Raw genomic sequence first — 27,324 nt, 5'->3', positions numbered from 1 at the left:
TGGAGTACAGTAATGACATGATCTGACATTTTAAAATAATTACTCTGGTTGCTCTGAGAACAGAGGTAAGGGACAAATCTGAACAGTTTTCAGCTATTGCCCTAGTGACATTGTCTTAGCACCACTACCTCTTGCCTAGATTATTGCATGAAGGCCCTGTGAGCCAATTACAGTCGTGCCAGAAGAGATGATATGGCTGGGACTCTGGGGCTGTGACGGGTTGAAAATTTCTGATTCTGAATTTGTTTTGAAAATAGAGGTTATAGTAATTGGCATAATGTTAATCAGCCAACTACTCAATTTTCATTGTATTTCTGGCAAATCAAGATGGCAAGGTATTCTAGACTACAAGTAAAATAGTGTCAGAAAGATTTGTCACAAGTAGAGTCTGGAAACATAGCCAGAAGGTATGTAGAATAGCAGGTCCAAGGAAGGGAACTGGCCTGAGAACCACAACAAGGGAGCAAAAGGGAAATGGTTCAGAATTTGAATCTCAGAGATGAGGGGTGTTCTTGGTGCTGTCCAAGTGACCGGGTGCTGATGAGGAACAGAGAAGACCTTCAGGAAGTGGGCTAAGCCAGGGTTCCAGAAATACCATTGAAATCTATGAAACTGCTGAGAATAACATCAAGGCAGGGGATATGCGATCTGAACCAAGGCAAGTCATCAGGGAAGGCGGGAGAAGTTCCGGAGTGTGAGATCAGACTGAGGGCCTGATTTGTGGTACTAAGGGAGCCTCAATCTAGAAAGATATGCTATGGAGAAAAACCTTGCCTTGGAAGTAAGAAAAATCTAAGAAACATCATCCATTGGAGGTGGTAAAATCAGAAGAACCACTTAGGGTTCACTAATAAGTCTAGCTCAATTCATAATCTTTTCTTTTCGGTGGGTTTCTAGTTGTTTGATCATGGAAATAGTATGGATTTGGAATGTAAAAAAATCTGATTATTCTCATAGCCTTTGTACAACACACAGAAACACTGAGCATGCAGTGGTTCTGTTTAAGTTGCTTCCCAGAGAGTCTGAGAGCTAGCTCTGAAGAGTTAAAAACACTTGAAATACACTGAATCGGTGTTTTTTAAGCCTAAGACCACCTACTCTAATCATTCATTTTTCCTTGTCCACTCTGTTAGTCTACCTTCTGTATGTATCCTTCCACCAGACAAAATTCTACTAAGCTTTTTATCACCTATTGTTTATATTATAAAGGAAATTGATAGCTTTTGTTGTTTTCATGAGACAGAATTATAATGCTGCATATTATTATTCAAATTTCACATGTTTTCTTCCATACACCTCTAAGAAATTATACAGCCTGTGTCTGGTTAGCTTAGTCTTGTAGGAAGTTCTCTAATGGCTTGGTTCTACTTAGCATTCTTTTCAATGATCTGACTAAAGATGGCATAGTTATTTATCAAATTTAACATGATATGGCAAGGAGAGCTACCATCTTGAATGGAAGGATCTAAATTCAGAAAGCTTTCAATGGGCTATACCCATGGAATCAGCAAGATAAAATTAATAATGGCACTAGAGTCCTCCATTCAGGGTAAACCATCATTGTAAAACATCAATATAAACTAGAGGATCCTGAGCCAAAACATCTCTTCTGGACACTTTTTTCTTATGGACTCAGGTCTGTTTTATTTGGTTTTCTTTTGTTTTGTTTTGTTTATTTGTTTGTTTTCACTCAATCTTAATCTAAGACTGTAAATCACACATACACAGGGAGCCAGGTAACAGCTTCATTAATATTTTAGAAAGAGCAAAGTCCAAATTAAAAAAAAAAGTAATAATTCCATTCTTATTTGGACTCATCATAAGTGTTTTCAGTTCTGAGCGCCATTCTTTGAGTTTGCAGACAAACTGGAAATTCCCTAGAAGACACCTACCACAGTATTTGGGTGCTCAAATAAGTACTTATTGAATGAGTGGCAACTTGAGCGGTAAGAGATAGCCCCCTGGGTTCTGTGAAAAATAGTTGAAGGAATCAGGGAAGGGAAAAGTTTGAGATAGCTCTTCCTGTGTAAGCTCTCAAGCAAGTAGAGATCCTGAATTTAGTTCATGTTCTTCCATAAGACATATCAAATACATCGATGGGTTTGGGTCAATTTAGAAAGAATTTACTAATTCTGTTCTCCACTCAAATGAGCTAACATTAAGTACTGCAAAGCCCATAGGAAAACAACTGTCTGCAACTGTTTACTCAACAGAGGCCAGGAACCAAAATAAGCTGTGTTGTGGACGGGGTTCCTCCACTTGGTACAGGTGACTTAGTCATCGGTCAGCTATATTCATTCTTCCTTCCAATAGATCCAGACTGATTGTGGCTTATTTTTTAAGTTTGTATAATCAACATTTCAGGGGAAACTAGTACTTAAAAAAAAAAAAAAAAGTTTAATGGAAACTTTTAAGGATAATGCCTCTGAATTAGGGAAAGCCAAGAATTTAGCAGCTCTGTTTAAGCCTTGCATTTATTTTTTCATCTTATCCTTTTGTCAATTGAGCTCATAAATATTCATAAAGGAAATGACCCCAAATAAGAGTATTCTAAATATCTTTCCTAAGCCTTTGGTTTTGCTATCTTGTAACAAGTAATTATTTGAATACAATTTCTGGTCAGTTATATTATTATAAAACTAGTAAGTGATCTGGTTTTCAGAGGTTTGTAGGGGAGAGTTTAATTTAATCAGGATTTCAGATATCTTAGGATCTGGCATGAAGGAATTGGTTCTGTGACCAGGTATTCTCTGTTAATCTCAGATTCGGAGTACTTCCATGTGTTAAAGCTCTCAAGCAGCAAACCTCTCTTCTGTCCTCTTCCCTCAGTGGAAGCCAGTGATGAGCTGGAAGCACAGACTCAGGCCTACATGTAGGCTGTACTTTAGAACAGCAGACAGGACTTCCGATGGACAGGAGCTGGGATGGGACCTTCACATGTGCTCCAGATTTGAGGGAGATCTGTCCTGGGTGGGAAAGGACTCAGCTGCACCTTGAGGCCACAGTTGACATGCATGGCCTGGAAAGCAGTCACAGGTTTGGGAACATGGACTGGCACTTCTGTTGACCCCCCCCCCCCCCCCCCCGCTTTCTCTCCCCTGAAAACTCTGTAGAGCAGCAGCCACTGGTTTTATCTGTACGTGTTCACCTTTGTTCATTTGCCACTCACATAAAATTCTCCTTCCTCCTTTGCCAAAAGTCCCCTTTTGTTCTTCAGATGTTTGCAGATCACCCACTGCGAGGTAGACAGTAATGGTCTCATTTTAGACACTTTGGCTAGAATGAGACATTCCCAAATCTGAGCCCTGATGGCATGTTTCTGAGGTATTGTTTCAGTTTTTTTTGCTGCTGTGACCAAAATACCTCACATGAACAATGTTAGAGGAGGAAAAGTTTATTTGAGGGCTCTCAGCTTCAAAGGTCTCAGTCCATAGATGGCCAATTCCATTCTTTGGGGTCAGAGATAAGGCAGAACATCATGGCAAAGGAAAATAGCTGGGAACATAGCACCAGGAAGCAGGGAGAGAGAGAGAGAGGAGAGAGAGGGGAAGAGAGAGTTTACACTCACCACATACAAAATATATATCCCAAAGGCATGCCCCCAATAGCCCACCTCTTCCATCCACACCCTACCTGGCTTCAGTTACCACCCAGTTAATCCCTATCAGGGGATTAAATCACTGATTGGGTTAAGGTTCTAAAAACCCAATTACTTTACCTCTAAACTTTCTTACCTTGTTGCATACAAGAGCTTTGGGGGGGACACCTAAAATCTAAACTATACCATTCCGCCCCTGGTTCCCAAAAGTTCATGCTCATCTCACAATGCAAGATACTTTTCGTCCATTTAGTTTCAACATTTTAGCATTCCCCAAAAGTCAAAGTCCAAAGCCTCTTCTGAGACTCAAGGCAAACTCTCACTGTGAACTCCTATAAAAATCAAAAGCAAGTTACATATATCCAATATATAAAGCCACAAAGTAAACATTTCCATGTGAAGAAATAGGGGCATAGAAAGAAGGGATGACCAATGCAAGACTGAAATCCAGCTGGGCTAACAAATTCTGTAGCTCCATGTCCAGCATCTGGAGCACATGACATCCTGATGTTCTCACCAAAGGGCTTGTGTGGCTCCCCCCGCATAGCCTTGCTGGTTGCAGCCCGCATGGCCTCTCTTTACTTGTCTCTGCTCCATACCTGAAGCCTTCCTCAATAAATGTTTCACCGTACTGGCATTGCTTAACCTCGGGGTCTCCACTGCAACTTGGGCTTCCTCCTCACATTTCCATGTTTCACCCTTTCAGGGGCAGCCCACGGGGACCCTGACCCTGCTGCATTTTACCTGGCCTCCCAGGCCTTCCTTTGAAATCTCAGTGAAAGCCTCCATGACCACTGTACTCCAGCAGCCCGCAGGCCTGCAGAACCAGCACCATATGGTTGACACCAAGGTCTGCCACCATCTGGAGCAGTAGTCCAGTCTCCTGAGACCCTGGCTGCAGAAGCCTGTGCATGCCTGGGTAGCTGAACATAGTGAAACAAGTTCCTTGGCCCCTCTGTGCAAGCAGGGTGCTCCACTGGTCTCTGCTCAAAGGAATTTTTATTTTTACAAACCTTAAGCCTGAGATGGGTGTGGTCTTACCAATTTCTGAGATGACTTCAAGCCATCTTATTGTCTCTGGGCAAAGTCTCTGGCATTTCTTTAGAGACAGTAATGTGGTTAAAAACCACACATTCCTTAGCCCCAGTTTTACTCACGGTTTTCTAACCAAACTCCCAAGTTTTTCAAATCTTTCTGCTTTGCTTTCTGTTCCTGCTTATCACAGTAAATTTGGCTAAAAGCCACCAGCAATAACCATGCCACTGCCTGAGTACCATGCTGCCTAGAAATTTCTTCCATCAGATTAAGAAGTTCATCGCCTTTCAATTGAGTCTCACAGAAAGTCTTACATGGGCAAAATGCAAACAACTTATTAGCCATAATGTAACACAACTGGCCTCTAGTCCAATTTCCAATAGAATTCTTCTTTTCCTCTGAAACATGACCCCAGTCTTTGCTGTCCAGTCTTATTGACATTCTGGTCTTCTGAACTCCCTCCAGGATTTCCCATTAACCCATTTAAAACATTGTCTTTTCCAGTTTGCATTGCCAAATTTGCCAAAATTTCTCCCACAGATTCCAAAAAGCTCCAAAAACTTCTGAATCATATTTTCAGATTAGTCACGGCAATGACCCCACTTCTTGGTACAATTTCTGTATTAGTCAGGTTTTTTGTTGTTGTTGTTGCTGTGACCAAAAGACCTGACAAGAACAATTTTAGAAGAAAAGTCTATGTGGGGGCTCACAGTTTCAGAGGACTCAATTCATAGATGACTGACTCCATTCTTGGCGCCTCCAAGTAAGACAGAACATCATAGCAGAAGGGTATGGCAGACGAAAGCAGCTGGGAACACGGCACCAGGAAGCAGAGAATGTCCACTTCCCCAAAGGCACATCCCCAATGAACCATCTGCTCCAGCCACATCCTACCCACCTTTAGTCACTATCTAGTCAATCCCTATCAGGGGATTATTGCACTGATTATGTTAACTATCATAATCTAGTCATTTTACCTCTAAACTTTCTCACCTTGTCTCATATGTGAGCTTTTGAGGGGCACCTAATATCTAAACCATAACAAGTATATTTTCTGAGGCAGCCTGAGTCTGGTTTTAGGGCCACTAACTTGGTATATGATCTTAATCTCCCTGAGACTTGGATCCCTCATCTGTAAAATTAGACACTGCAGGGTCTTAGATTTTGGACACACTATAAATAAGCACCATGTCCAGTACCTGGCATGTAGAAGGTGCTCGGTAAATCATAGTAACCATAATTCTTATAATTATTACTGTAATCAAGTTGCCCATTTGAACTCTCAAGGATTTTGTGTTGCTGTTTTTGGTGCTGAGAAATGAACTCAGGACCTTGCACCTGCTAATAAGCACATGCTCCATCACTGAGCTATACCCTAGCCCCAAGTATTTAATGTTTTATCACTCGAGACCTCCTGACTGTGGGTAGGAGTCCACTTACCTTTATAAGATGAACTGTACTTGGAACCCAAAAAGACTGAGGCAGACAGTGGGTCATACTTTCTCTCTTTATTTCCAGTTTTTATCCTTGTCATTTCTTGCCAGGGGATGAGAGAGAGTATCTGATTGAAAACCCACACTGGCAGACACAGAATAAACCTTCCTTTTCCAAGGTTGTCATTTCTATTTTTAATTTTTTGTTGTTCCCAAAGATAAAGAAACAGAAGCTAAAATATGATTTTAAAATCTGCAGTTAGTTGCCTTGGTCCCAAGAGTGACAACCGCAGGTGAGTGTTTGCCTTTCAGAGCTGTGGTAACGTGGACTTCGTGCTCCTGAAAGTCTTTGCCCTGGGAGAATTTGATTACCTGGGCTTTTGGTGGGATTAGAGATCAGTTTTCTCACTGCCTTTTCAAGTCAGTTCAGAGTGCTCTTAGCCAGTCTTGAGTGAGTTGTAAGCAATGTGCCGTCCTTGTTTCTAGAGCTGCTGCCTCCTGTCTAACACACTCCTAGACCTAGATCTCCAGGCCGTCTCTGCTTCTCTGCCACCATGCCCTCTTGTGTCTGGGTCTGTCTCCTCTCTAGTCACACCTCCCTCTCTACATGGTCTTCCCCAAGTCCTGCTCCTGCCATTCAAGGCCTTTCTCAGGCCATCTCTCCCCCATCCCTGAAGCCACACAGTCTGTCCCCTTAAAAGTCAAGATGATGAGGGGCATGTTGCTTAGCTCGTTTTGAATATAAGTTCAGTGCATCTTGATCTACAACAGGGATCTTAACCTTGGCTGCCCATTGGAATCAACTGGGAAGCTTTAAAAACCCCCTGATACCTGAGTCCCACCAGAGATTCTGCTTTAATTGTCTGACATAACATCTAGTCATTGAATGTTTTGAAGCTCTTCTGAGTGATTCAATGTACAGCAAAGGTTGGAACCACAGGTGTACAACTCGGCCAATCCTAAAACTGGGGTTGGACTCTAACAATTACCTTTATTTTTTTCCCCAAGTGACTTGTGTGCCACGGTGTTCAAAATAGTTCCTGTGGATATATAAAACATCAAAATGGTGCTTCCCCCTTTGTGCTGGTTGGGTAGATTTGGGGGGAGGAAATAGTAGTGCTCCTTTTTTGAAAATTCAATTCCTAGATTACCTCTTAGCTGCCTTGATAGGAATAGCAGCAACCATGTGCCTTTATTCAGCTCTCCTTACTTCGTCAGCTCAGCATATACATTGTTCCACTTAAGTCCTCATAACAACCCCATGAATGAGACCCAGTTTTGGCCTTATTTGATTAATGAGGACCCTGAGGTCCAGAGGGCACATGTGCCAAACTTGAGCCCAGGTACTTTGGATGCCAAAACATCCCTGATTTATCCAAATAGCTTCCTGCACAATAAGAATGAACTTGCTTTAACTTTGGGGTTGAACTCTTTTTAAATTGAGTTGTATTCTTTTGTTTATCAAGAACTTCCATAAATTTGGTTTCATGTTCACTCCCAAGTTGTCTAAGTGTAGCTGGGACTGGGAGGCCATTTCATATATTGGGTTTTTCCATGCACTCAGGAGGCTATTTTAGAAAAGCATCTACTTGAAACACTTAACCTGCCCCATCTTTTACTTAGTCTTCTTTAATAACTTTTTTGGCCTTGTTTGATTAATGAGGATCCTGTGGTCCAGAGAGCACATCATTTTCAGGTGGTACATAGCAGCAATAATCCCATTTTGCAGAAGGGAAAATTGTTATGCCAAGTATTAATTATCTACAAAATATTAGTAACAATTACTGCTAATTGACTTTTAATAAGTACAGGCTCTGTGCCAAGCTCTTTAATTCGTATTTTATAGATGAGGAAACTAAAAATTAAAGGTTTATGTGTTTGTTTGTTTGTTGGCTTGCTAATGAGAAAAACTGTAAGACCTGGATTTCACATGCGGTGGGTCATTTGAACAACCATGTCCAGAAAAGACCCTTGAAGTATAAACTGGATTTTCTTACCATGTGCCTAATGGCCATTTAAAAGTTATTGTGAAACAAAGAACTTTCTGCCAACCTTGATTATCATCCGGAGGTTAAACAGGGTCTACATATTCCTTCTGCAGTCATCCCTGTAAGGGAATTTCCACGAAACCACGCCGGACACGGGAAATCACATAAGGGAATTTATTAAGCAAACAGTGTCTCCCTGCAGGGTAAGAGAGAAAATGAGAGGAAAAGAGAAAGGAAAAGAAAGGGCGCGCACTAGAGAGAGTGGAAAGCCAGGAGGATAGAGAAAAGTGAGTAGGACAGACAGAAGAAGAATGGGGAAAAGATGGCGGGGAAGCTACAGTAAAACAGTTGAATTCCGCCAGGCTAACAGGGGACCAATATCGGAGAAGGATACTTGCAAGCTGACTGATGAACCAATAGCTAGCCAGGATGTTCACAGATTGACAAGTGGTTGGGCGGCGGGGAAAATTACTGTACCTGATGGGCGGGGGAGCAGCTTTATACATTACAATCCCAGTACAAGGCTGCTTTGGTGTGATCAGCCCCTGCAGGTGAGAACTGGTCCTGGAGCACTATCACACTCCATTCTCCTCAGCTCTGCTGTTTCACAGTTGCAGATGGACGACAAAGATCCAGTGGCTGCTACTGGGTCACCCCCTAATCACACCAACAATAAGGAGAAAACCCAGCTCCCCTTCTCACCATGATGAATATGCCAACTTATTCTCTCCATCTTCAAGCATATAAAGACTTGGTATTTTCTAGTTTGCTAAGATATACACACACGATTCTATAAGGGGAACAATTCTATGGAATAAAACAAACCAAAAAGAAGAGGCAGTGTGGGAAGCAGATGGGATCTCAGAGAAGATGAAGTGCCCAGAAGCCTGTGTCAAGGCAGAGGGTCACTAACTGAGTGCAAACCTTTTCTACAACGTTATTTATCCCCCCACAGGGCATACAAAACCATTGAAGATGATGACTTGAAGTTTCCCCTTATATATGGAGAAGGCAAGAAGGTAGGTGTCTGTGCTTCCGGGGATTGAGAGAAGCCTGTGTCCCCCTTGTGCTCTGCATGGCCTGTGGCAGTCTGTGTGTTCCACTCAGCAGCTCATCATTTTATAGCCTTCCCAGCTTGAACGAATATCACATCCATCATCCTTCAGATCACCTGTCTTGAGGGTCCAAGAAGTAGCAGGATTGGGGGATGGGCCGCAGGTGGTAAACACCAGAGATGGAAGTCGATTTTGTGAAAATAACACCCCCCTTCCCAGGCCATTTGAGTAGCTTTTTACAGTGTCGAAACATGACCATTTTCACATACATCATCTCATTTTATATCTGACAGCAGGCTAGGAGGCATATCCATTTGCTAGAGGAGGCAGCTGGGACTGTGAGGTTAAAACAGCTCAGGCAGAGCTGCACAGCCAGCGAGGGGCAGCTCCAAATGTGGAGCCATGGCTTTCTGTCCCCTTCTACCATTCTCATGCTCCACCATGGGAGTTTGGACTTTGCCTCAGGGAAGGGACTCCAGAGCCTCACTGTACTTAAGCTATAAGATCACATCAGCCAGAGCCCAACTGATGTGGCAAACACTATCATCAGCTCCCAGGGCCCCAGTCAGAAGCCAGAACTGACTAGCACAGGGTTGAACCAAAGGAAGGCTGGAGATCTTCAGATGCTCTGTGAGCAGAGACCTGGAGGAGACTGAAATCATGGAGTAGAGATGAGAAAGCTTTGAACCCATTCCCCGAGTAGAATAAATGCCTTCTGAATCATTGCTTTCTTGCTCTCAACACTAATACAGTTCAACTCAGTGCTAGCGTTCCAAGTAGAAGTAAAAGGTGGTCACATGAAGAAGAACGTTCAACTGAAATTTTTTTTAACCATTTGATAATTTTATCAAGAAGTAACTGACAAGAAAGACAAGAATACCAAACCAAAACTTGCCTTTCTGGGCAGAACATACGTGTGTGTGAATATGTGTTTGTGTGTGTGTGTGTGTGTGTGTGTGTGTCTGTGTGTGAGAGAGAGAGAGAGGGCACACAGAAAAGTCTTCCTCCATGAAGACTTAATGGAAGGAAGCATATCATAAATGAAAGCAAAACATGAATATCTGACACAAGTGGGGATCATTTTATACACTAACGTGCCCTTCCACATCACCATTGTCTGACTAAAATCATGACAGGGACAAGCCCGGGGAATATGTGCTCTTCAGTACAGTGGGCACCATTAATGTGTCTCATGGTTCAGGTCAGTGACCTGTGCTTGCTTCTGCCGTTCCTTGTGGGGCTGAGATTCCCAGCATTACCCTGCTTTATCCAGTATGTTCCGGTAAGCTCAGGACCACATCCTATTGTTTTTGTAACCCTCATACCTGCCCAGCCTGGTCCCAACACATAGAAGACCTTCAAAAAAATGCCTAAGTACTAAGTAAGTTGTGCAGTTCTGTTCAGTGTACACATTGCAACAGGAAAACGGACCGATGTGCTCTTAGAAGGTCTCAGCAAGATTTAAAGGGTCAGGATTTTTCCAGTTCAGGTCACGAAAATGTCATGTTTCTCAAGGATTTCAGTTAATTAAGGCTTGGCAGTCCTGTGATGCGCAGCTGGCAAGTTCTGTCATTGTACCTGTTGGCCTGTTTAAAAGCTGCTATGGGCTGGAGGGTGTAGCTCAGTGGTAAGAGTGCTTACAGAGCATGCTCCCATCCAGGCGCTAAGTTTGATCCCTGGCACTGCAAAGACAAACTTATAAATTAATTGATTAATTAATTAATTTATGCAAGCACTGTGTCTCCTTTTGACTTTTATTGGTAGCCTCTCCCTGACCCGAAGTAGTGCATACCATCCTTGTCTGAGGCCTCTGTGATTTCATGCAGTCCTGTCTAGATCCTTCACAGGGTTTTTTCTCTGTATGCATACTCCTACACAGGAGGCTCAGAGTGCTTTCACAGCTGTTACTTTTTATTTCCAGAAAAGCTTTTAAAGATTTGTGTGGGTATCACCTGTATGCTTTGTAAACAAGTTCAGGAACTAGCAGGAACATCAGATTTCTTTGAACTAAAACACAGCCATGTGCTTTTTCCAGCCAGAGAAGTTGCCAGTGCAGGGAGAGAGTGCAAGGGCCACAGGGGACTCAGAATCTTCACAGTGCAAGTTGAACACCTCTTAGCTGGAAGTAAGTCTCTCCAGCCTCCCAGTAGAGCAGAGGTTTCTGCAGCCTGACTGCCCAGAGGTCCCCACGCTTCATGTCATGTTTACATTTTATTCCCTTTGACTCTGACCCTTAACCATGTCATGATCTCATTTCTACATGGATATTAACTCTGCCTACTTTCTGGTTTGAGACCAGCTCCAAAATGTCCATCACTTTTGGAAAACGAGGATGAAGGTGAAGACAGTGTATTGGATTACATTGATTCTTATCCATTATTTACTTTATCCTTACTCTATAAGGGAGTTATTCTTACTACCCAAGTACCAGAGGGAAGTTTCAAGCTCAGGTCTTTGTACCACGACATTACATGGAATATAGTATTGATGACGTAAGAGTTAGACCAGTGGGCTCCAGTTCATTCTGACTTGTTCTCCCCGTCTCTGAGTCTGCCTGTCTTGATACTATCCATCCTTCAGCATGAAGCTTGGTGCCACCTCCTCCAGGGACCTTCTCAGCAGAATTTTTATTTCCTGTAAACTCACATAGTCTTCACTGTCCATGTGTCCTTCAGTACTTAAGCATATTTCTTATCTTATTAGTTAGACTTACCTCTCATGTTCCTTACCAAGCTCCTTTATAGTAAGAATGAAGCCTTAGAAAATTGTGTCCCCTATCACGTGGTGTCTGAACATAGTAGGTGCTCAGTAAATGTTTGGGTACATCAAATCTATGGCATCTTAAAACATTAAAAAGAAAACAGAACAGCAGTGTGAAGAAAGCTTGAGGTCTCAGCCCAGAGGTCTCTGGGTAGCTACTGCACTCATGGCATTTTGTTCTTGTCCACCCAGAGGGAATTTGTGGGAACATTAAAAGGACAGATACAGAGTTGCTAATAATTTACTTTTTCTAGCCATAAAGCTTAACAGTTGAGCTTTGGAAGGAGAGGAGGGGCCTCTGACTATGTTTTGCTAAGTACCTATCACAGAACTAGGGACATAACTGGGGCTCAGCAAATACTTGGAGAGTGGATGTGTTACAGAAGGATGGATAGATGGGTGGGTGAATGGATGGATGTATGGATGGGTGGATGGATGGATGCTGTCAGGTTTGAGATGAACTGATTCAGTAACTGCGGACATTACTTGTGGATTGGAGTTAGTTTTTTGGGCACTCTTCTCTCCAGTCTCTACAAAAGAAAGCTGCAAAGAGACAACAGCAACCCAATAAGGTTAGGATAATTGGTAGAAAAACCATTTCTCAAATTCAGAAGTGATTTTGTGGCACTCTTCCTTGATAACAACTATTCACATAAGTCAACAGCAGGGGACATGGAAAGATGGGCAGGAGTAATTGGACAATTTTTTTCTTAGCCCATAGCTGCTGTAGCATGATGGGATGTTTTCACTATGTGTTTATTTCTGATGATCCTCTGTTTATACTTCTAGGCCCGAGTAATGGCAACTATTGGAGTGACCAGGGGACTTGGGGACCATGACCTGAAGGTGCATGACTCCAACATCTACATAAAACCATTCCTGTCTTCAGCTCCAGAGGTACCACTTGAGGTTTTTATGTGTATTTTGTACAATAAAATATTTTTTCCTTATTCCTTCCCTGGCTCATCCCCATATCCAGACAGTAGCCAGCTCATGTCACATGTGCTTCTTCAGTGTCTCTCATGTCACTCCATTCTCACTTTGACATCCTGGTTCAGTCCCTCATCACCTCCTGCCCAGAGAGTAGCACAACCTCCTGGTGGTGGCCCTCTCTGCCTCCTTCAGTCCATCCCACAGATTGCAATCAGGTAAATTTTCCCAAAGAATTCCTCTGACTCCTAATTGCTCAGAAACCTTCAGTGCACCCCGTTGGCTTGGAGAATAAAGCCAGACTCCTTCAGTGGTCATTCAAGGCTTGTAATTTTGGTCTAACTTTCTAATTTGATCTTTGTTCCCCCGCATCGGCCAGGTAAATTTGTTTTCTGTACTTGACCTTTAATTTCCCATATTTGTTTAAAACTACTCCTTTTGCCAAAAATGCCCTGCCTCCTTCCCTCCAAATATGCAGTTGTTTTTCTCTGTGATTTAACTCAGGTGCTTCTCCTGTAGGGACTTCTCTGATTTTCCCCTACCCCAGTCAAAAGTAATGTCTTTGCCTACTCCTGAGACACAGCAAGCCTTGTCCTCTAATGGCATTTTCGCTGACTGCCTTACATCACAATTCTTCAGGCACGCCTTATCCTCTCATTAGATTTTAATGACCTAGAGAACTTGCATTATTCAATTGTTGTTTAAAGAAGTTAAATCAAAAAACATTGAACATACATTTGGTTTTTTTAAAACTCAAGTTTCCTACAATACTGGAAAACCTATCAGTTCTATGTTCACTTGCAGAGTGTATCGGAAAAGACTGTTTCTGTGTTCTAGAAAATCTCACAGAATTTTAAAGACAGATCTTTTTTACATAATAAGAAGGCTGGGATTTGGTAGCTCCTAGTGAGGGTTCTGCTTCTCAGCCGTGCCAGGGCTGGTATCTCTGCAGTTCTGACTTTTCCTTCATGGTTGCAAGGTGGTGGCAGCAACCCCAAGGATAACATTCTCAAGAAAGACAGGAAGGAGAGGCAGCCTCCATCCCAATGTATGTTCACTTGCATCTCATTGGCCAGAACTGTATCACAGGACCTCCCCTAGCTGTAAAGGCCACTGGGAGGAAGGAGCATTACCAATTTCTGTAGTAGTCGGGGAGGAGTGAGTGAGAAAGCCCTACTGTCAAACTGAGTGTTAAAGCCACACCTCACACTGGAAATGCCAGAATGTGTAGATATAATCCACCTGTATATTCTTCCCAAAAGTAGGTGCTGGGTTTGGTTGGTTGGTTTTTGACATTGGCAGTTGAACACAGGACCTCAGAGGTTCTAACACTGAGCTACACTCCCACCCTCCCATGCTGGGTTTGGGGTGTTTTTGTTTTAGATAGGGTCTTGCTTTATTGCCCAGGTTGGCCTCAAACTCAGGATCTCCTGCCTCAGCTGCCCAAGTTTCTGGAATTAGAAGCACAAGTCACCAGGCCCCTGCTCAGTGGGTACTCTTTTAATGAAGTATGTCCATTCTTTGGATTGGAGGAAACAGAAACCCACTCAAGCTAACACCAAAGGAAAAGGAGATGCTTTCTTTAATTATATTGGAAAAGATGCTTACAGTGTCTACCAGAGGCTCTTTGAACATCCAGGCTTTATGGGAGAGTGATTCTAGAATCAAAGCAGCCATGGAGAACTACCACAGCAGGAATCTATCAGCCTTCGTGAGAGAGTTCTGCTGTTAATGTGGCCAGCCACATTCCATATGTCTCTGCTACAAGTCAACCTGGCTTCTCAGTCTCCCAAATCCAGATTTCTAGAGGGGAGCCTGCTTGACCCAACTCACCTTTTATATGAGCCCACAAGTGTCTTCCCAGCCTTTTCAGAGAGTATGTCCACTGGAGTGCCTTCTACGGACACAGACAGTCACCTTGGCCCACCCCTTTGGCAGGACTGTGAGCAGGGATAGTTTCTTTAGAGTCCTTTAGAGCTGCAACTGGCATCCAAAGCACATCTAGATACAGGGCCTAAGAGGTCACTGAAAGGGAACTCTCCAGGAAATAGTGGACTTAGAAAACAACAAACATTTCCTGCCATCACCCAGGATTTTAAATAAAATGACCATTGCTCAGGAGCCAACATATGTTCTCTTTGAGGCCTCACAGCAATTGTGCGTGGGCAGCACCATTACTATAGAACGGCCCCCCAGCTGGTGGGTTCCTGGTCTCTCCTGGCCCACATCATGAATGTTGTTATCGTGAATTACTGCTAAAGGAACTTCCCACCAGAGAAAAGGAATAAATAGGGACCTCAAACTCGGTTTCTTTGAACTCCACTGAGAACAGGGCTTGTAACTTGACTCAAACATCTCTATTTTCTCCCTTGGAGGAGAGGCATTTATCAGACATGTTAAATGGCACCTTCTCCTTTCTATTTTCCAGAAGCATCTGGAGATCTCAGGAAACTAATTAACCATTTTGCTCCTTAAAGCAGACTGAAAACCTCGTTTTCACCCCCCCACCATATATACATGTAAATAGTTTTTATATAAAGTGAGAAGAAGCTCAATATGGTTTGAAGGAGAATCTCTGTGCTTGTAGTTCTTCTAATCACTCTGCTACTGTTGATCCCAGGAAAAAGTCTACTATTTTTTAGCAATTTTTAAACCTATAATACCTACAGTTGCCAATGCTGTGCAGCAGATCCCTAAAATGTTTTCTTCCCGTTAACTGACACTTTGTACCCTTCTCCCTACTCCCCACCCAATATACTAAGGTTTGACGGTATCTCATTTAATCCTTGTAACAACTCTGTGAGGTAAGTATGGCTCTTAGGCTCATTTTACAGACTGGGAAATTAGATCTCAAGAAAAAAAATAACAAGTAGCAAACTAGTACTTGTACCTAGGTCTGTCTAAATTAGATCAAGGCCTATAGGGGAAAGAGCCAAGTTCAAGGAAATTTCTATGGCCAAGGTCCTAGGGACCCCACAAGGTACTGGCTCAGAGGATTCTGTAGAGGGTACTTTTGTCTTGAACCTAAGAGAGCAACTTCGTCTTGACACCTTGGCGACCTGGAGTTGGGGAAATGCTGGAATAGAAGGGGTGACTGGGAAAGGCAGTAGTGATCGTGTGTCTGTGTGTGTGTGTGTGTGTGTGTGTGTGTGTGTGTGTGTGTGTTTACATGCAAACTAGGCCAGATAGAATTGTGCAAAATAAGATTGCGTACCTATAATTTAGCTTAATGGATATGTACTGTATATCCTAAGATTCTCTTTCACGAGATTAATATTGTTGTACATTTTAAATACTTCCAGATGGAGAGGGCTTAGCCAGAGCCAGGAAAGTGGAGACGGGTGCCATGAAGGGGAGAGGGGAGCAGCTTTGGTTGGCTCCTATGGAAGAGAACCAACAAAGGAAGATAGGTTCAGGGGCCGCCCCTCACCCACATCCCTGAATCTTGGGGCTAAAATGTCCTTTGCTCTAGGGAATAGTGATAAGATCACACCCAAGAGAAATAGGGGGGCACTTCTTTTTTTTTTTTTTTTTTTTTTTTTGCGGTGTTGGGGATTGAACCCAGGGCCTTGTGCTTGTGAAGCAAGCTCTCTACCAACTGAGCTATCTCCCCAGCCCAGGTGGGGGCACTTCTGGGGGGCGCCCAGAAAGCGAAGTCACCATGTTTAAATCATCTCATGATAACTGACTGTCTCCTCTGTCTTCATGACTGCCCCCCTCCGCCTCCACTTTCTCACCGTACTTCCTAAGAACATTCCCCTGCTAATTTTTGTCTTTGCCAAGCATGGATCTTTATTTCACATTTGGTTCTAAATTTCAAACCCAGCTCAGTCTGGTAGTTTTAACGGTTGTGGAGGGGTGGGGGGGAGGTTGTTGGCGGGGGTGAGGAAATGTGATTTAGTTCTAAGAAAAAGGACTCAAGAATCTTCTTGGAAATTAGCATTGTTCCCATTCATCATTGTAGCTCCTAATTTGATTTGATGAGTTAAATATAAATAAATCAAAAACATGTGGATCAAATTTATGTAAAAAATGCACAGGGGTTTAAAAATTAGAGAAGGGTTTCTAGCCAAACACATTTTCAGTTTCACTGAACACAAGGCGCTGGAAAAATCTCCAGTTTGCCAAACCTGAAGAGCAGCCGCCAGGTTTGCTGAGTCTCCCTCAAACCTTCCGGGGTAGAAGGCAAGGATTCCTGGCCAAGCCCTGAATTCCGTAAGAGGCCCCGCCAAGGGAACCCAGGCCTGCGAGCTGCGGCTACAGTGCAGGGTAGGAGCCATTCTCACTCTGTCGACAGCACCGTATTTTCTGTGACAGGCTGCAGACCTTGGCCCAGCAGAAGGAAAACCTCCCCAGCCAGGTTGCCATCTTCTTGCTGATGAAGCTCACTGAAATGTTTTTGTACCATCCCAAAGAGTTCAAGTGGAAAAGGAAAGCATTTGTTAACTCTCAGGCCCTGAAGCCCAGGCCCTCTGCCGTTCCCCTCTTTTCTAGCAATTCTCCCACCTCCATCCAACACACACAATGTGTCCTATGACTCAGGCAGCTTGGCACAGACCTGCAGCCTAAACTTCCAGATGTTCTCTGCTCCACACCCCTTTTTGGCCTGTGACAGGCCCTTCGTACAGCTAAGATTCTTCTTAATTTCACCCTTCTTTCCAGCTTCCACTCCAAGACTGTGCTGTTGCTTAAGCCCCAGTTCAGGCCCTTGGAAGAACAGGGCCCTTTTCTGTTTGGGAGCCAACTCCGTCCCCCACTCAGCAATTCCCTCTTCTTGTCCCTGCCAGACAGAACCACACGGAGCCTAATTTTTCTCCCTGCTTCATTATGCCTCTTCTTAGTTTTCAGGATTCCTATCAGCTGGTTTTTGTTCGTTTGTTTGTTTCGTTTTGTTTTTTAAATAGCTCTAGGTCACTCATTTAGCTCTTGGGAATTTTTTATCTAGATAATATTTTTTATCTGAAACAGCCTTCTCTAAAAGAACAGATTTTAGACTCCAGGATCCAGCCCTGGCACCAATGGCCTGCACACATGATTCCGCCTGCCTTTCCTCTTACTCAAGGTGGGGGACAAAAAGGCCTATATTGACAAGGTATTGAGAAAAGCAAAGAAGAACATGGGTGAAATTACCTGGCATGAGGTCAAAGATGGCCAGTAAATACTATTCTCCTTCCCTACCAGCTTCTGGAAGGCTTCACACTTAGAGATTCCCAGGATTCACTTCAACGTTGAAAGAGAATGACTATTTTTGTTTGGGATTCCTGTTGTGTCCCATGAAAACATAAATAATATTCGAGGCCTTATGCTTACATCTTAAAATTCATAGACTTCTGATTCTTGGCTTTTTGTACTCCAAGCCAAAATCTGGTTTGGGGAAAGAGTGTATTCTGTAATATTTTGGACTTTCTGCAGTCTGGTCAGGTCATAAGAAACAGTATGAGTGTATGACATGGGTAAATGACTGTGCTATAGGAAGTGAAGCAGAATATGATTGTATATACAGTGCATAAACATACATAGGCAAAAAGGTATATGTGTGACTAATCATCTTGAAGTTTTCAAAAAGGGCAGCAGCCGTTATCTACGTGTTTGTTTTGTTTTATTTTGTTTTGTTTTAGGTTTTTTGGTGGTGGGGATTGAACCCAGGGTTGTGCTACCACTGAGCTACATCTCAAGTTAGCCCTTTTAATTTTTATTTTGAGACAGGGTCTCGCTAAGTTGCTGAGTCTGGCCTCAAACTTGGAATCCTTCTGCTTCAGCCTCACAAGTAGCTGGGATTATAGGATTACACTGCACCTGACCAATAAATTTCTTTGGCTGATGGATGAGGAACGCTTATTTTTTGAAATTCTCTAGACCCTTCAGAATAACCTTGGGGGACAGTATGATAGAGTGGGTAAAAACTCAGCCTGGGACTCAATCTTGGCTCTAAGCTCTGTCTCTACAGTTACTAGCCAAGTGACTTTGAGAGAGTTACTTTATCTAAATCTCAACTTCCTCTTCAGTTAAAAAAAAAAAAAGAACAATAAGGTGGTTATATGAAGGAAGTCAAGGGGAAAAAATTAAATGACATATATAAAGTACTTAGCACACAACCTGGCATTATAATTATTATCTCCTACTCCATCGAAACCACAACATTTCAGTGGCTCTTTCTGCAGAAATCATGGTTAAAACACTGGAGAACATTTCAGTGGCTCTTTCTGCAGAAATCATGGTTAAAACACTGGAGAACATGTCCTCAAGGAATTAGAATTTGGGGCCAGTTGGAAGGTAAGATTTGCTAAAGAATAATTAGCCATAAACCCTGTTTCTTGTGTCCTAAGGGACAAAAGGAGTTTGAATAAGGGAGGGAGAACTATATAATCTAAAGAAGAGGGGACTAAGTAGGACAAGAAAAAGAAGGAAGCCGAGTGAGTTTGGTATGAAATAAAATTTGCATTAGGGAGTCACTGAGTTTGGAAGATTACCTAGAAGGGCTATTAACTGTAATAAAGCTAATTACTTCAGAGGTGCTTGAACTGGACCTAAGGAAGCAAGGGAGTATCTTAGCTTGTAACAGCATGCAGGTGGGGGAGCTCCTGGAGGGGTGGGGAGCTGCAGACAGCAGCCTGTGTCACTATGTGACAGTGAGGAATTGAACTGGAGTAGGGACTGTCAAAACTGAAAGAAGGTATATGTGAGACAGAGGGAGAACTGATGGTGGACTTTAGAGGATGAAGCAGAGTGAAATTTTTAAAATAAATAGATACAAGGGCCTGGGGATCTAGCTTAGTTGTAGAGCCCTTGCCTATCATGTGTGAGGCTCTGGGTTTAATCCCTAGTACTACAAAAAAAACAAACCCCAAAAAGAAAAGAACAAGCTGGGGGTTTCACTCAATGGTAAAAGTGATGGTTCTCCCTTGGATTCAGTCATATGATCCAGTTAGATGTTGGTTAGGGCTAAGTGCATGCGTAGCCTATGGGAGGTCCCAGGGTCAATACCCTGTACACACACATGTGTGTACACACACACACACACACACACACACACACACACACACACTTTCTAACTTAAAAGAAAAATGGTGATGCTTATTATGGTCTGAAGAGAAAAAATAACTTTATGGCTTCTGAATTTTCTAAACCAATTTAAATAAATAGACACAAGAGTATAAGATCAAAATAACTTTATAATTAATATAAAGTTAGATTGGAAACCATGGTTTGGATTTAAGACCAAAATATACTTCTCAATTCTCTCCTCTAATCCCCAAATTAAACTTATCCAATGGACAGCTGTGGACTGTCTTCCAACCCCAAAGAGGAAGGGCTTTCCTAGTATTTACCTGCTGGAAGACAGGAGCAGAGGTAACAAGTGCCACTCATGGACATGTAGGGACAAAACTCCAGAGGGTTCAGTGTCCCCCCTTACCAACTCTATAGGGAGAGAGGGCCTGGAAGTGTTAATCCCTGTACGATACCTTTATACTTTTTTTGACTACAAATCAAGCAACCTCCAAAACATAGAGATTTACCAGAACAATTACTATTAGTTTTCATCATTCTGCAGCCATAGACTGAGCCTAGCTGGATGGTTCTCCCTTGGGAATCTCTCACACTGTCAACAGGCAGATTTTGGTTGAGCTAGAGTCATGTGACAACTAGGCTGGGCTGGAAGTCCTCAGACGAGTGGCCGTTGATGTTGGCTAGCAGTTAAGAGATCAGCTGAGACAGTAATCATAGTCAAACTGCATGGTTTGGGCTTCTCATAGCATGGCTTCCAGATCCTGAGAGAAACAGTCACAAGAACAAGTGATTCAAGAGTCCCAGATTAGTCTTGAGACCTAGCCTCTGAAATCCATAACATCACACCACCATATCCTGTTGATCGAGGAAAATACTGAGGCCAACCCACATCTAAGGAGAGGGGAAGCAGAAGCCACCTCTTGATCTGAGGAGCACCATGCTTATACAAAGGAGGGAAGGAACTGATGGCAGTTTTCTGGGAGACTTCCTGTGACAGTCTTCCTGTAGAAGTACCCTCTCTACTCTGAAGTCTTGAGAATTAAACAATCGTCTGTCTTTCCAATACAAACGAGTACAAATCAATAATTTAACTGTTTAGATAATTAAGAAAGGAAATCTAATTTGATATATAAAGGCAGATTTACAAAGATGCAAATTAAATTTAAGTATTAGAGACAATTGCTCAGATCAGATCCTACAAGTTCTGCTTGTTGCTGGAAAATGTAGAATGTTCTAGATGGAGAGGAAAAGCAAGATCGCAACCAAAAAACATTTTTCTAAACATTTGTCTGAGGAAAGGAAGATTAGAATCCAAGTTTCCAGCAATTTATTGTGGCTTCTCATCTCATTCATAATAAACATTCATGTTGATATATAAATTTGTATTCATAATTACTTTTGTATCATTTTTTTTAAAGAGAATCCCCAGGATTATATAAACTTCAGACATCACAAAAATGACTCCCGCTGTGCAAAGGGAAAATGAGGAGCTCTCAGGACACTTTGGTATCCTATAACAGTCAGACTTAACCATTTTCTTAATTTCCTCTTTAGTTCTGAACATCTGTAATATCTCATACTTCTGGGTCCTCAGTTGATGAGTTGTGATCTTGGAGGCCAAGTGTCCCCCCTCCCACTACCACCATCACTTTCAATGTCAGGTGTTGATCACATGTGAAGAGTGTACAGAAACTACTTTCTTTGATTCTGGTACACTCTAAGCTTACCTACAAGAAACTCATGATTTGGTCTGCTGGCTTCTTTCTCTTAACTCTCAAGCCCAACAGTAAAACATCACTTGTATGCATCTGTGTGTCATTTACATGAGTTGTTTAGCCAATGACTTGAGATTTGCTAACCAGCTATTTGAATAAAACCAAAATTTGAGGTTTATTTTATTTACTTGTGACACACACTAAAAAAACTTGCTTAGCAACTCATAAAATTTATGACCTCACCATGAGAGCCAACCTGTAAGTTGTGTCAAACATTTGCTGTTGTTAGAGATTATGAGCTTCTGACCCATTACTAAAAAATAATTTCATTTGGAAGTTTAGATAAAACATGCAGTATCCTTTTTGCATTAATTACAGCACTAATGTGTGTAAGAATAGTTAGAGAAGTTTGTTTTAAAAATGCAAATCCCTGGAATCCACTTCTTGAAAATCTGAATCACTAGGTCTAGGGCAGGCCTTAGGAATTTCCACATTTTTAGGTAATTCTGAAGCTGGTGACTCAAAGACTGCTCTGAGAAATGCTATCCTAAGCCATTTTGTACTGTACCTTAGGAACTTGTAGCATAATCCTAAAATAGGCTTGAGAGCCATCGCACTCTAGTCCTGGACTGTGATTCTTTCTTACAACGCATATGGCCAGCTGGAAGGCTAGGGAAGCAAACCGCCCCATCTCTGCTCCAACACAGGTCTGCTGTGACCTGGGCTTCTTGCTACCAGAATAACTGCAATCAATAGGATCAACCTTGCTGTATGACAGGTATACCACAGTTTACCAATGTGGTGGTACCTCCTCTTCTCAAGCAACATGCATAGCAGGTTACTCACCCAAAGTCTCTGAAAACCCACCATGGTAAAAAGAGCCTTGTGATGCAGTAACAGAGGTGATTCTTTCAGTCCGAGTGACCAGAAGTAGTAGCCAGGGGAATCAAGAATAGCATTCATACTGTAGGTGACCATAGTATCTATGCCCTCAACTATGACTTGTTTTTTGTACTGGAGATTGAACCCAGGGGTGCTCTATCACTGAGCCACATCCCCAGTTCTTTTATTTTTTATTTTGAAACAGGGTCTTGCTAAGTTGCTTAGGGTCTTGCTAAGTTGCTGAAGTTGGCCTTAAACTTGTAATCCTCCTGCCTTAGCCCCCTGAGACTCTAAAATTATAGACTTGCATCAGAATGCTTGACTTCAACCAGGACATTTTAGAGATTCAAAAGGGATGGACACTGATAACAAGCACAAGTCAAAAGCATTGCAGGCAAGGGGCTCTTTGGACACTCTGTGTCTTGCCTGCCTCCTGAATAGAGGATTGAATGACAATTCAACCCATCTGTACTGTACTCAGATTTTGTACTCACAGGCTGGAATTTCTTCTGTCCCTTTTCACCACAAATGAGCATTTCAGTGAATTTGTTCCAATGGGTTTGTTCCTCAAATGATTTCTGAGCTAGATTCAATACTGTTTGTTGACTAAAGTGTTCTATGAGTCTTTCACTTAGAGGTGAGCCAACCATTGGAAACCCAGTGGAAGGCTTATATTTGGGAGCATCCTAGCAGGTAAGCATATTCCTTCCTATAGTTCTCCCTATGGAGTGGTGAATTACCAGGCCTTATGTGGAGAAAATGGAAGCCTTGTGTTATAGCAGCCAGGTATCCTGTACAACTTCAGGCTATCTTCTCCACTGCCTAATATTTTAGTGCATTTAGAAACTTTTCAAACTATTAGATTGTACCTTATCCTCCAATGTCAAATGTTTATTTTGTCTGTAGACTCCACAAAGAAAAAAGAAAAAAAAAAAAAAAAACCTCAGGAATATCTGTGGCTAATATGTTACTCATTTCTATAATATTGTGTTTCTAGAATATTATAAAATGGAATCATACAATAGGAGACCTTTTGGGATTGACTTTTCAATACAGAATCCCTGGAGATTCATCAGGAGGTTGCATGTATCAGTAGTTGGTGCCTTTTTACTGATGAGTGGTGTACAACACAGTTTGTTTAGCTGTTCACATATTAAAGGACATTTGTGTATTTCCACTTTTAGGCTGTTATGAATAAAGCTGTTTTGAACCAAATGAAAAAAAAATCTGTGATATATTTCTAGTATAAAATTATACCTGTAACCAAAACAACCAACTCCTTCTTGGTAGTATAAGCAGACAGCATATTTGTAATACTTAAATGCTACTTGATTCATTTGCAGCCAGTGCTCTGAAGTCATGGGGCCAGTCACACCAAGGTCTAACTCATCCTATGATGACAGAGTCAGAGAATGTTAGAGACATAGCTTGTCCAGGCCACCTAGTCCTAATGTTTCATTTCACAAAAGGAGATATGGGAAGTCAAGCCTCATCCCTCAGCACTGCCCAGCATAAATCCAGTTCTGTAACCAAACCAAACTAGGAAAACTCCAGACCACAGTTCCCTCCTCAAGGAAGGTATGTGATGTCCAACACCTCACCCCAGACGTCTTCCTCTGAGGAGTTGGTAGTCCTCTTCATTATGTCCACCTAGCAGGTGGTCCCTAAACTTTGAAATTGTGAATGAACGAAGTTGTTTTACCTGACTACTAAGGGACAGAGGTCGGTCTCAAACCGAATTTTGCCACCAGATTCATTTTTTAGTTTCATGACCTCATGTAACATAAATAGAATCACTACAGAGAATTTGGGTCCAACCCTGGTGGCCTGCCAGAATCCTGAAACAATCTACCTAGTTTATCGAACTGTGAAGAAGTGCATTGGAGTTTTTTCTTCTGGTACAAGTGCTACTATATTCAAACTTATATGGGCTGAGCTTTTGGTTGTCCACTTGGGAGTAGAGGGGACAAGACTTCATACTCTTTATTTCCTACCACCTACAGCAGCCTTTACCTTGTGAACCAGCTTCTGCTTTTCTGCCAAGTACACTGTTGAGAGCCCTAACCACTGTTATTCTAAATGAGATTTTTGGAATTGAACCCCAGGTTGCCTGAGCCTAGTCTTATTCCTTTCCTTCCAACAACTAGCTTATACTCAGAATTATTGCTATGAGATCATAAAGAATAACATGTAATACATTAGGATTTGCAGTTTCCTTCTGTGTGATCTTATTTGGCCTTCATAATATCTTTGTAAGGAAGAGCAGGTGCTATAGTATTTATTTTGTTTTTTTTTTAATTTTTTAAAAAATGATTTCTAAGAAAATTGAGAGCTAAAGAAAATAAGTGGCTTGTCTGAAGTCACAAAGCTGGCTAGACACAGAGACCTGAGCAAGCTCTTTTCTTGCTCTTTCTCCTCCACAAAGCCAAGCCTGAACTCCAGGAGCTCTGCATCCTACATGGAATACTTAAAGGGGAAAATAGACTTGAAGAATTTGCTGAGCTGATAAAGACGTAAAGCTGCAAGGGCATCCCAAAGAAGCAGCAGAGATTTGGCAAATGGAAGAATTGAAGGATTCTTTTTTTAAAACATAACTTCTAGACACCAGCGTCAGCTTACAGTCCTATGAGCTCTCTTAATATGCCACTGAAATATCAGTAATAGGACAAAGATGGGGGTGCATATCAGACAAATGCTGAAACAGCAGCCTGCAGCTGAGTGCTAAGTGGAGGGACTGCATGAAAGAGTAGCTTGTCACCAGCTTCTGTTAAAATAGGAACCAATGATGACATTGGGACATTGCTAAGTGCTGGGAAGCCCAGAGCCCAGAACCCGGTGAGAAAACCACACTTGACTCATTGAGGGCACATTAGCCAAGGGTCTTGTGTGCCCCAGACTCATTCCTGCTCCTTGACACTGTTTTGGTTTTGTTTTGCTTTTTCCCCTTTGTTTATTTGTTTGTTGGTAGCTCCTCTGAGGAAAAAGGAGGAACAGGAAAGTGTTTGGTACTCCTGTTAAATATCAGCACAATACTTTTTGATGACTCTTGGGAAGTATCAGAGTTATCCAGTCAAAATTGATGGGTCACCATGATTTTAGGGCATCTCCTGAAGGGGTCTCAGGGTTTAATTTTTTTCTTCTTCTCTTATTCATTCTTTGTCTCAGCAAGTATTTCCTGAAGATCTATTGTGGCTAACACTATGAAAAGATACTTCTAGGCCCACAGGAAAAATGCAGAATGGAATCTCTGGTTTCTAAAAGTTGAATTTGGGATGGAAGATAAGATGACCAACTCCCTTGGTGTTCATTATTTACTGGACAGGGGTAAATTTCCCGAGAGGGAAATGATTCTTTTGATTACTGAGTTGTGACCAAGCATTAGGCTCTGTTCTGGATATAGAAACAAATAGGACGAGGCAGACCATGCCCCTAGAGGAGTTAATTGCTTATTACAGTGATTCTTAAGATGAGATACCCCCATCACTTTCTCAGGAATCATTTGCAGTTCTTGTTTACATTGATACCTGGGCCCCAGCCCAAATCTGTATGATCAGAATTTGTAAAGGTGGAACCCCTGAATTGGTTAAATAGCACCCTCTGTGGTTCTTAAACACATGAAAATTCCAGATTATTCTTGTAGAAGAGACAGACAGGTGAACCTATATATATACATATAGATAAATATTGCATTAGTGAACTTTAAGTACCGTGCCTGTGGAGGACTAGGAAAAAGAGCAATAATTCTTCTTTGGTCCTCTCTAGGATTTCTGTCACAATGGAGGGTAATGTCCATTCCTTTCAGCCCCACTTGTTCACCAATGACTTCACTCTGTGTCCACAAACTCTTAATCCAGAGGAGAGATAGGAAGGGAAGATGCAGGAAGGGACCCATTGGAAGTCATCTCATTGTTCAAAATGGTGGCATCCCTGAGAGGCCCCCAGGACCACATCTTGTAAACTGACTCCGGCTGCCCTTACCTGGCCTCATTGTTCTTCAGGGCACCTGTCATTCCCTGCTGTTGCAATTGTGTCATCTTGTCTACTAGGTTAGAATTTGAGACTTTGTCACTTCTGTTCACTATTTTCCCCGGTGCTTGGCACATAGAAAAGGCTCTCTATACAAATGAAAGTTTGAGTCAGAGACCCCACCTTAGCTGCTCAGATTATACATGGTCCTCAACTTATGATTTTTCTGATTTCATAATCAAAAAATGGTACAAAAGCAACATACTTTCAATAGAAGCCATATTTTGAATTTTGGTATTTTCCCAGGTTAGCAGTATGCAGTGATACTGCCCCACTATGCTGGGTAGCATCATCAAGCCACAGCACGCAGTCATAAGGGGCAGCTGCCAGTACTCTACACTATACTGTGTTTCTAAGCTATGATGTTCAGTAGTTTAGGTGTATTAGGTGGAACTTACAATTTTCAATTTAATGATGGGTTTTTCAGGGCATAACCCCATTGTAAGTAAAGGAATATCTTTATGTTACTCTAAGGAGCCACAAGACTCCCAGGGAGTTCTATGGGCTTTGCCTCCCTTTCTTGGCATATGGGAACCAGGGAAGGGACCATTGTTCTCTGACCCCCTTCAGACAAAGGTGGTTCTGTATGCACCTCTCCCTTCTGGGACTGCTGAGACTCTTCCAGATGTCCAAGACCCAGGGAGCCTCAGAGTCCATTAAGTTTGATGTGAAGCTTCCAGAAACACTGAGAAGCTATTTCAGGAATTGAGCAGGGGAACTTTGGGGAGTTGAGTGTGGTTCGATTGAGGAAAGCCAACAATAGCTTCAGGGAGGGAAGGTCAGAGCTCCAGAGCTCTCTGGAATCCTTTGAAGCCCTTGCTTCTAGGAAGGATGAGCATGCAGTGGGATGACTTGCGTGGCCGTCCAATTTTTCTGAAAGCATTTTCACAAAAT

The 27,324-nt window shown here is 42.3% G+C and overlaps 1 protein-coding gene across 1 annotated transcript in view; it reads left to right on the top strand.

Annotated features, from left to right (window-relative positions):
* The window catches only part of Ppm1h (protein phosphatase, Mg2+/Mn2+ dependent 1H), a 270,376-nt gene that overhangs the window by 217,420 nt on the left and 25,632 nt on the right, over positions 1-27,324 (top strand). The window contains exons 7-8 of the mRNA XM_047548361.1: positions 9,010-9,073; positions 12,659-12,766. Coding sequence (XP_047404317.1) covers positions 9,010-9,073; positions 12,659-12,766 — 172 coding nt within the window. The remainder of the gene's footprint in view (positions 1-9,009; positions 9,074-12,658; positions 12,767-27,324) is intronic.

This window comes from Sciurus carolinensis, chromosome 4 (genome assembly GCF_902686445.1).
Source record: "Sciurus carolinensis chromosome 4, mSciCar1.2, whole genome shotgun sequence".
Classification (NCBI taxonomy): domain Eukaryota; kingdom Metazoa; phylum Chordata; class Mammalia; order Rodentia; family Sciuridae; genus Sciurus; species Sciurus carolinensis.
This window is presented reverse-complemented; position numbering and strand designations above follow the sequence as displayed.